This window comes from Sitodiplosis mosellana, unplaced genomic scaffold (genome assembly GCF_009176505.1).
Source record: "Sitodiplosis mosellana isolate CC-2019 unplaced genomic scaffold, AAFC_SMos_1.0 Smas_scaffold_30, whole genome shotgun sequence".
Taxonomy (NCBI): Eukaryota; Metazoa; Arthropoda; class Insecta; order Diptera; family Cecidomyiidae; genus Sitodiplosis; species Sitodiplosis mosellana.
In genome coordinates, this window is record NW_022595272.1 from 3,126,226 (window position 1) to 3,136,165 (window position 9,940).

The 9,940-nt window shown below is 36.0% G+C and overlaps 1 protein-coding gene and 1 long non-coding RNA gene across 2 annotated transcripts in view; both read left to right on the forward strand.

The window, feature by feature from the left end:
- Window positions 1-1,961: 1,961 nt before the first annotated feature.
- Window positions 1,962-5,868, forward strand: LOC129568993 (protein obstructor-E). Its single transcript, XM_055447349.1, has 6 exons — window positions 1,962-2,064; window positions 2,453-2,631; window positions 4,797-4,843; window positions 4,948-5,110; window positions 5,204-5,398; window positions 5,473-5,868. The coding sequence occupies exons 2-6, from the start codon at window positions 2,580-2,582 to the stop codon at window positions 5,670-5,672; spliced, it is 657 nt and encodes a 218-aa protein (XP_055303324.1). The 5' UTR covers window positions 1,962-2,064; window positions 2,453-2,579; the 3' UTR covers window positions 5,673-5,868.
- A 3,870-nt stretch (window positions 5,869-9,738) lies between these two features.
- LOC129568994 (uncharacterized) overlaps window positions 9,739-9,940 on the forward strand; it is a 429-nt gene continuing 227 nt past the window's right edge. The window contains exon 1 of the long non-coding RNA XR_008688004.1: window positions 9,739-9,866. This is a non-coding gene — a long non-coding RNA (uncharacterized LOC129568994). The remainder of the gene's footprint in view (window positions 9,867-9,940) is intronic.

Below are 9,940 nucleotides of genomic sequence, written 5' to 3' on the forward strand. Positions count from 1 at the left end.
AATTTTTTGCTATCTTTTACTATAACTTTTTCTATCTTCCGATTTCTATTATACTGTCACTTTTCTTTTCTCTCTTTTTTTTCTTTCCCATTCTATTGTCTTTCACTCTTACTTTTCTGTCTTCCTATTTTTCTCTCTCTCTCTATATTTAAAGAAAAACTCTCTCTCCACTTCTATTAAAATTAAAGTTTGAATTTATTTGGAAATCCAATCAACAATAAAGCTAGATACACAGTTCCTTGTGAAATGAAAAAATTTCTCCGGTGAAATTTTCACCAGTGATCTTTGTATCAAGTTTTTTTATATTCAAATTGCAAGTATAATGATTTTTGATATATAAAACAGTTAGCTGCTATCATTATCAACACAATACATCAATAAATTTGTGTTTTGAATTTATTCTTCTATTTATTTTCGCCTCTACAAATTTTTTCACGGTCGTGAAAAATTTTTCGCGTGCAAAATGCACGAGAAAAAAATTTCACGACCGTGAAAAAATTAGCTGTGACCGAAATATATAGAAGAATAAATTCAAAACACAAATTTATTGATGTATTGTGTTGATAATGATAGCAGCTAACTGTTTTATATATCAAAAATCATTATACTTGCAATTTGAATATAAAAAAACTTGATACAAAGATCACTGGTGAAAATTTCACCGGAGAAATTTTTTCATTTCACGCGGAACTGTGTATGGACCTTAAAACTGAATGCTCATAAATAAAATCCGCTTATGAATAATATATTGAGGAGATTATGAAATTTATTGAAGAAAAAAAAAACATAATAATCTGAGTACCGTTCATATTATTTGTCTTTGGCAAAAGAAAATTGATCAATTAACAACACTTTCGTTTTATTGTTTACTTGGCTCCTTTGTCTTATGTCATCTTTTTACGGCTGATTGCACATCAGAAATGATCATTACATAAATAAGGTAAGTAAAGCTACAATTAATGTGGACGGATTTCTGTGCGACTCGTGCGTACGTTCATTCGTTTAACGAACTTTGGTAAATTGAACGCTTTTTAATTGAACTAAAAATTAAATGGCAGCTGATGAAAGTCTGCGCTCCGGTCGTCTCGCATAAAACTCGGCTACTTGTGTCTCACACAAGAGCTGAAAATTACTTCATCGCAAAACGGCATTCGCTCACAATTATCATCGATACGTCTGCGGATTTCAGCAGAAAGTGAGATAAGCGAAGGTTGTTAATTGCATGACAACAACTACGTATTTGTTCATTTCCGCCCAAAGTTTTGCGATCAATCGTGTATGAAAGCTGGTAATTTCCATTCAAAGATTTATTGCAATGATGACAAAATAATCATACGTGCAGCTCATAACGTATGTCGAGCGCGTATGTGTGGGTGGGTGTGATGCATGATTCATTTGTTGTTGAGTTGCTGCGCATTTTTAACGAGAAATAATGTACGAAGATATATTGTTGAACGGAGGGAAAAAAATAGTACATAAAAATATCAAGTCAACGTCAATAATTTTGTAAAATATAATACCAAAACAAGACTAAATCACATGAAATTGACTATATTTCAAAGCACTACAACAACCGTCTACAAGAGCCTATTGCTTTCTTTCCCTTTCACAAATCGAAGTGGTCTTTTTTCTTTGTTCGCTTTACACACACACACACACACACACACACACGTACACGCATACAGCAGATATTTGCAACAACAACAAAAAACCGCTTCAATCGAATGTGATTTGTTTGAGTTGGTGATTTGTGAATCTTGTTCACATTTACAATATTCCACATATGATTAGCGATGAACGATCGTTCGTTGCCGATGTTGTTGTAACTGTAAGTTAGCGACGCGACCACTCACTGTTGCTGTTGCTGCTGCTGAAGACAGCGGCGTGTTTTTAAGACGTAAATATAAGTGTGAACAGTTTTGCACGCACCAACACACAAACAATAACGTTATATTTTCATTGGCTGGCTTGGAGTTAGCTTTAAAATTTATGCTAAAGCAACGTTCGTTTAGTTGGTGTTCAACCTTAGTAACGGAACGGTAACATTGTGAATCACATCATCAAGTACGGGCATTTTTTTCCAGAATTTTTTTTTGATTTTATTTCTCTCTCAGATTTTATTTCGCGATTCGATTCGATATATATTTTCCCGTGCCACTTTCCGTTGGATTATTCGTTTTTTTTTATTGCACGGGCAATAAACCGAAAACGAGCTAGGGAATTTGTCTTTGGTTGGGTCTGGTGTGTGGCGACATTACCTGCACTGCATTCAATTATTTATTATGTTCACCATTCGAAGCCAACCAAAGACAGAAGAGAGAGAAAAAAAGTCAACAGTGAATACAATAAATAGCGTGCCGTGAATACAAAAATTATGGAATAATTCATTCATTTTGTTTCTCTTTTGTTTTTTCCTTTCTTTTTCATTCTCTCTTTTTTTTCTCGGTCGAAGAACGTGTTCTGTGTGATTTGCGTGAACAAAGAATTTTTGGGCATAATCTACCGCAATTTGGTGCATATTTTGTTCTCTCTTTTTTTTCCCTTCGTGTCTCGTCGTTCAGTGTGACGAATACAGAAACATGCGTCAAACATTGTTTACAGTTGCGTTGATTTGTTCATTTGGGATTCTGGGTAAGTTGAATGCAGCAAATGGTGCCATTTTTTTTCTCGTATTGTTGTGAAACTTTTAACCATCGATTTATTTGTCCGATTGAACGGCATACAAAACATTTTGTGTGTGAAAGAATTTTTCTATTGATTCTACGTCGGCCGACGTTTGTTTCAATATTTGCATTTTGAGCGTTGAATAATTGAGAAAATTAAACGTTGCCTATCTCCAATCTAAAAAGGCCGTTTGGCGAATGTAAAACGAAAATGCATTGCATATCAATCCAAGGTGAATAGTGTGAGAAAAACTGAACCAAAATTAAACATTCATTAAGTAATTATTGCCGTTGGTGAATGTAAATGTGCGTTCGATCGCGCGGCTGACGTGAGCCGAGAATGCGAAATAAAACTGTGGGCAAGCCATAGTTGTTCTTTGAACCAATCATTTGGTACGTGAGAACGCACCAAAACCAATACAAGTCCCTCATATCGACAACAAAACGTCCAATATCTTTGTTTATACTTCGAAATGGCGATAGCTTTTATGCTTGACACGAGCAACGATGTCAGCTCAATGTATGTTGCTCCAACTATTTTCACTTGTTGACTGGCCGTCTGCAAAATGGAGCCAACTACTCAATTCATTTTCGTAATTTTGCTCGCTGTGTGCACTGTGCAATGTGCGCCGTGCGCGCGCGCGCGCGCGCTCATGGCAACTCAATTAAACTTTTTCTTTTGTCGATTTTAATTACAACATTCGGTCGGTTTTGGTCTAGTTTATTTTTTATTCTGCCACCGTTCTGCAACTTCGATTGATATAGCAGCTTGAGTTCTCAATATATGTAGCATGTAGCAGCCATTGCCATTGGTGCAATACTCGCATTGTGGTAACGGTTCGTGAAGCGCTTGGTATTTCATCGATGGCAAACACACCACAAATTGAAATGTTCGAACAGGCATTCATTATGGATTCAGTAGCGTCTGTCAAATTCGCTATTGTTGCATCGGCATGGTGATAACATCGAAACATGACCTTCTTCAGCCCCATTTCATATCAAACCATTGACATTTCAAACCCGAAATTAATTCGATTCGCGGTAATTTCAAACTCGAATGTTTTCCATTTTATGAATTTCAAGTTTGAATTTGTGGTCGATATAAAAAAATATGGTCGTCAAAAATCCGCTTCTTTAAAGGGTTAAATTTATAAATTGCTATTCCCATATGTTTCAAATACGACTCGGCCCAATCAACGCTGTGATCAACAACAGCAACAAAAAAATCACTGGATACAAAACGTGCACACAAAATTAGTTTTGACACTTATGATTTATGGCTAAAAATGGAAATCGACCGCAAAAAGCAAAATGAGGAAATGGAAATGAAAGTGTTTTTGATGATCATTCATAATGTTTATACTTTATTTTTAACGAACGTGTTTATTTTTGTGGCTTCGCATCATTTGATTTCACGATTTTTTCTTTCATTTCGTTTTTGTTGTGAAAACGTAAACGTTGATGGAATTGAAGAATAAATGGATATTGTTTAATCAAATTAAACCGTTCATTATCTCTTTTTCCATGTTGCGAAAAAAAACTGCCACCATCACTGTTGTGTATTGGATTCAACAAAACGAAACATTTACTCAGTTGTTGACTTTTTTCATGCAATGTCATTAGCGTAGCACTTTTATTCAGTCGTTTTTGTGCATTTTTTGAATTCATAATTGAAACAATCCTGATTTGAATTTTCAACCAGACATTCGAGATGGATTTCACTTGAGCGGCTCGAAAGTGGTTATTTAACGAGAGAAAATAAACACATCTGACGTGAGTTTGCCTCTAACAATCATGAGACACATGAATTTTTGATTTTTCGTGTATCGCTCATTACGCCCCAAAACTGAAGCATTGTTTGTTGTCTGTTACTAAAGAATAGTTTCAGTCGATTTACTTTCTTTTCGAAATGATTGATGATTGCAGTGTTTTTCTCCATATCAAATGTCTCGATGTGTACAAAATTTGAATAATGAAGTCGATTTAATGTCTGTGTTGGGCAAAGTATGAAGTCATTGAAAACAGAACTGGTTTATCTGTTGACATTTGTAAACCACAACTTTATTCAGCCGCATTTTTTATGTATTTTTTGAGAATAACGATCGATTTTTTTTTTACTTTCTTTGTTTTTAGCCCATGGCGCTTCAGCTCCACACTGTCCGGAACCCTACGGCGAACAGGTAAACATGATTGTTGATTTTAATTTATTTATTTTTGCATACGTCAAATGTTTATTTCAATGAAAACAAAATTTCTATAATTTCTTACATTGCAAATTCTTCAGGCCTACGCTCATCCAGACAATTGTGATCAATTCTTCTTGTGTACAAACGGTACATTGACATTGGAAACATGCGAAAATGGTTTGTTGTTCGATGGAAAGGGTAACGTACACAACCATTGTAACTACAACTGGGCCGTAGACTGTGGAACCAAAAAATTCGACCGTAAGAATCATTGACATATTCTAATCATGAACCTAAACAATTTAGATGGAATTTTCATCGTTAATTGAACTAAATTATCGTTTTATTTTACAGCAAACCCAATTTCATCACCAGGATGTGAATATGCTTTCGGTGTCTATCCAGACAGTGCAGAATGTTCAACCACTTACTTGAAATGTGCTTTCGGTGAGCCATCACAACATCACTGCGACGAAGGTTTGGCCTACGATGAACGCATCCACGGATGCAACTGGCCAGATCAACTTCTTCACATTTGCAATCCAGAAGGTGGTTTTTAACTTTTGCTTTGACGATTTTTCAACTCAGTTTATTAATATTTGAATTTACCGTGTGATTTTTAGCCGTTGTTGGTTTCAAATGCCCAGTCAAGGTGGACTCAAGCTCACCATCGGCTCGTTTTTGGCCATTCCCACGATACCCACTCCCAGGCGACCAACATCATCTTATCACATGTGTCGAAGGTCATCCACGTTTGATTGCATGCGGCGAAGGATCACTCTTCAACGAACACACATTGACCTGCGAAGAACTTAAAAAATAAATTCAATCTTCATTCCTGTTGTATTCATTGCTTTTACACTTTTTGATGCGTCCTTTTAATTTAATTCAATTCTTGTGCAAAAAAAAAATCAATCAAACAAACAAAAATATTCAGCCGTTACCAATTACCGTTAAACCCATCGATTTAGCGCACCTGTAGAGTTTGCTATGGAATAAATAAACGACAGAGAACTTAATTCCATACAGTCTATTAATTTGCATCAATTTAGAAATTAATCTCCATTCAGTCAAATCGAAACCTATTATTTTATGACAATGAACAATTTATCTTTGAAATGGTTATAAACTGAATATCGATTTGAAACACAAAATTGCCTTCTAAAAAACATAAATAATCTTAAAAATGAATTTGTGAAAAATTTGTTGAAGAAGACGAAGACGAAGAATTGCGCTGAATTTAGCTTTTCAAAAGTGTTTCAATCAGTCTGATTTCGATTTATATATAAATAATGTGTTCTACTCCCGAAATATATCTGGCAATTTCGACATTTCCATATAATTAACGGAACATCATTTTGAACTATTTCTCGCTAAATATGGTTGTCAGTAAAATAAGTTCATGCACAATGAAGTTGTTGAAGCAATTAGAGCGCAATGACGATGTACTGTACATAGTCCGGTATGTTTCAAATGTTTATTCGCTATTTGCCTGTTGACGGGCCAACATATCGCAAAGCTAAAAATAGAACAATCAACACTGCTTTTAAAATAGAATGTGTGAACGAATTGATTGGTAGACACGGCCATCATGGTGAATAAGCCCATGCAATCGAGTATCAATGGAGCACGTGTACGTATAATTGTGTGCGAAAATCCCGTGTGCTGCATCAAATATGATACATAATTGCAAATATTGTTGGAACTAGTTGAAAATTCGATTTTAACCCTTAAATCGACTCTTTCGCCCACAAATTCAATGAAGGTGTTCGCACTAATTTTCAGTCGCACCCAACGATGTATGCATCGATTCATCCAGGTACTGAGCCCATCATCCATGAATTGAAACACAGTAAAGAGTTTGATATTCAATGGATGTAGTTAAATACAGGTGAATTACAATGGTAAATTTGGTAAAATCGATCGATGGTATGGATAAAAATGGAAACAAAAGAGACTGCGTTCAATCAAAATATTTTGTGTAACCCCAATCGAAGCATATATTCATCAGGCGTCTTCATCTTCAGCAAAAAATTACAACACCATATAATAACACACCACCGTCGCTGCCGCTGCCGCTGCCGCCACGCGTGAACTATTTGAAATTGGATTAAAGCTGAAAGCCAAATTTTAGACAACTGAACCGCAACCGTACACTATTCCGTCGAAACGAGGCGAAAAAGTGTAAATTCATGTTTTATCGACATACAAATCGAATCAAACGCCAACAGTCACGCCGAACGATAGCTACGAGAGTGGTTCCAAATACAAAGCATCAGCACATTACAAAATCACTCGCGTTCATCTTTCTCCACCACAATGAACACGTCAAATTCATTGTGCCGGATACAAGCCCCGTTACAACAATAGGCCGATAAAACAAAGACAACCACATTCACTCCGAATACAATTAGCGCAACGAGATATTAAATGGAAAAATATGTACAGCACAACATATAGTTCGACGTCTGAGCGCCACAATGAACGACATGGCTTTTTCGCTTAACACAAATCTAATTGCATTATTTACACGTTCTATTGTTGTGCTGCCTCGCTTTTTTTTCATCCGGCATTTTTTGCCATTTCCACCCTCGAAAAGTTTACACACAACTTGAACTTCGTTGGATGCGATTCGAGAAAAAAGTATTGTTATCCGAATGCAAATAAACGAATTGGAAAACCAAATTAATTTGGAATTGCGTTCCAATTTTCATTAGAGATTTGTTGCTAATTTGTTCTGGTTTCCATATTGATTTTAACCATCACGCCCTTCTGACGTATGATTTTGAAATGATTTCAACTTTTCATTGCATTTCGCAAATTATTTTTTTTTCTAATCGCAGAGTTTCTGATATGAAAGAAAAAAAATGAGAAGCAATTTCCTTAATGATGCAAAATGTTGACTCTACGAAACCATTCTGAATGGAATTTGATGCTGACTTCAGAGCTGTGTTTTCTGGTTCGCCAAAAATTATTCGTCATCCTAAGACTGCTTATGCAAAGTCGAAATGTTCGACAAAAGTTTTGTTTGCCAAACGGGCTGGGTTGGGAACAAGCATTTGAAACACATTGTCATGTGTCGGTTGTCAGGGCTATGGAAGTATGTCTGTGTATCTCTGTTGGAGTGCATATGCTGGTAGCATCAACAAATTGTCGACGCTGAGTGGCATGATTGTGATTCGTGTGGTGCTCAAGTGAACGACAGAGAGTCGAATAACTTTTGGATAAAGAATTAGTTTCGTTGTGAAAACAATGTGTTCCTCTCTGTGCGATATGCATGCATTTTTCCAACAGAAATCCGTTGAGATACCAACTACTAATTTAAAATGTGTTGTACCAATGTGACTCTGTCTCTTCATTTGCATCTCTTTCGCACTGTTTCGTTGAGGTTTTCCCAACTATTCTCCAGAATAGAGAGTACACAGTGCGGTTTTCGATGTCATTTCATCGAATTTCTTCTTTGGCTTCTTGTGCGGAGTAAACATTTTCCAAAAATGTTGTCGCAATCAAAATGCATTCGAAACAAACAAGACAAAACAATTGTTATGTCAGTGTACTACTAATGATAGAATGGAAAATCGTACCACTGTATGTTGTCGTTTAACATTTGCCGAAAGGAAATATATCCAAATGATGCTATTCAACGAGTGTATAGACACTAAAAATAGCATAAATCTTGTATCTATTGACTGATGCAAATGAAATATTGATAAATGCTCGGGCAGTACAGTGAAAAATAAATACACACTGTTCAATATTGCATGGTTGAAACACACTTAAAATATACCTTTCGGGTCTCATCTATCGACTCGAAATTGGTCACTTTTTGAACATCTCCAAAAGTTGGACATCGACTTGTCCAAACCGAACATTTGCATAACATATGCACACAGATTGAATGCTCAAGTACTATGCGGTGCATCAAATAATATGGGCAAAACTGTTCGAATATGGTATTTCCGATTCGAGAGCGTTTGCATCATCACAGTTTGCGGCAGCAAAGTTGAAAGTCGGTGAAAAAATGTCAACATTTTACTATCCCAGTGATGAAATTTGACTATCCCACTGGGTGACTTACTTTATCATCTGATTTTATTCCATGAATTGATTCATTGCTTTGCTAAATTAATGCAAAAGATCTGACATTGTCATCATTTCGATCGATTGCTTCAATTTTTCAACGTCTGTTTTGAGCATTGAATCAGTGCATGATATGTTTTTAAAAATAGAATCGATTTTTTTTGCAATGCACACCTGAACTTCTGTTTCACACAGAATTATCGCTTGTCATGAGATTTCAGTCTGATTGCATCTTTATCCAAAGCCACACGCTTCGAAAAAAATTCTCCAAAGATCGAAAAAAAAATTTCAAAAAAAATTATTCCAATCAAACCTTTACAATTTCCAGAGAATCAAAAACGTAAAATAAAATCAAAATCATAATGGTTTGCTCGCGATTTCTGTCTGTGGCGCTGGTTTTATGTGGAACATTCTTACCTTTGAATGCATTTTTCAAGGAAGAAAATGACTTGAATGATGTAATAAAAGTGTTCCGTGATATGGAAAACACTCCACCACTTATTACCGAACGATTGGAAAGCGCTTTGGCCACAGGAAAAACCACGTACTCCTCCGATGAACTGACTGAACTATTCCAGTAAGTTTACTTTGAATCATATATTGTCAGCTCAATTTTTTTTTATTCACAAAATAATTAATTCACACATTTCAATCATTCCACAGAACGGTATTCTCTGGAGTAGATGATGACAATTCAGAGGATGGCTCGTTTGGATGTTCTGCGTGTAATTTCGATGAGGAGGAGGAGCTAATGATTGGTGATGATGAAGAGTTACAAAATAATCTCCTGAAGAGCTTTTTCCCAGTCAACTTACCAGAAGAATTAGAAGAAGAAGGAACAGTAAGTGAAGAAAAAGAAGAGGAACTAGGAGTAGATTTAAAAGTTGAACATCTGGACGAGGCTGAACAAGTCCAACCTGACAAACATCTGGACGAGGTTGAACAAGTCCAACCTGACGAACAACTGGACGAGGCTGAACAAGTCCAACCTGACGAACATCTGGACGAGGC

Coding starts and splice junctions, on each gene's coding strand:
- LOC129568993 (XM_055447349.1), top strand. CDS start 2,580: ATGCGTCAAACATTGTTTACAGTTGCGTTGATTTGTTCATTTGGGATT. Junction 2,632..4,796: donor TTGTTCATTTGGGATTCTGG/GTAAGTTGAATG, acceptor CTTTGTTTTTAG/CCCATGGCGCTTCAGCTCCA. Junction 5,399..5,472: donor TCACATTTGCAATCCAGAAG/GTGGTTTTTAAC, acceptor TGTGATTTTTAG/CCGTTGTTGGTTTCAAATGC.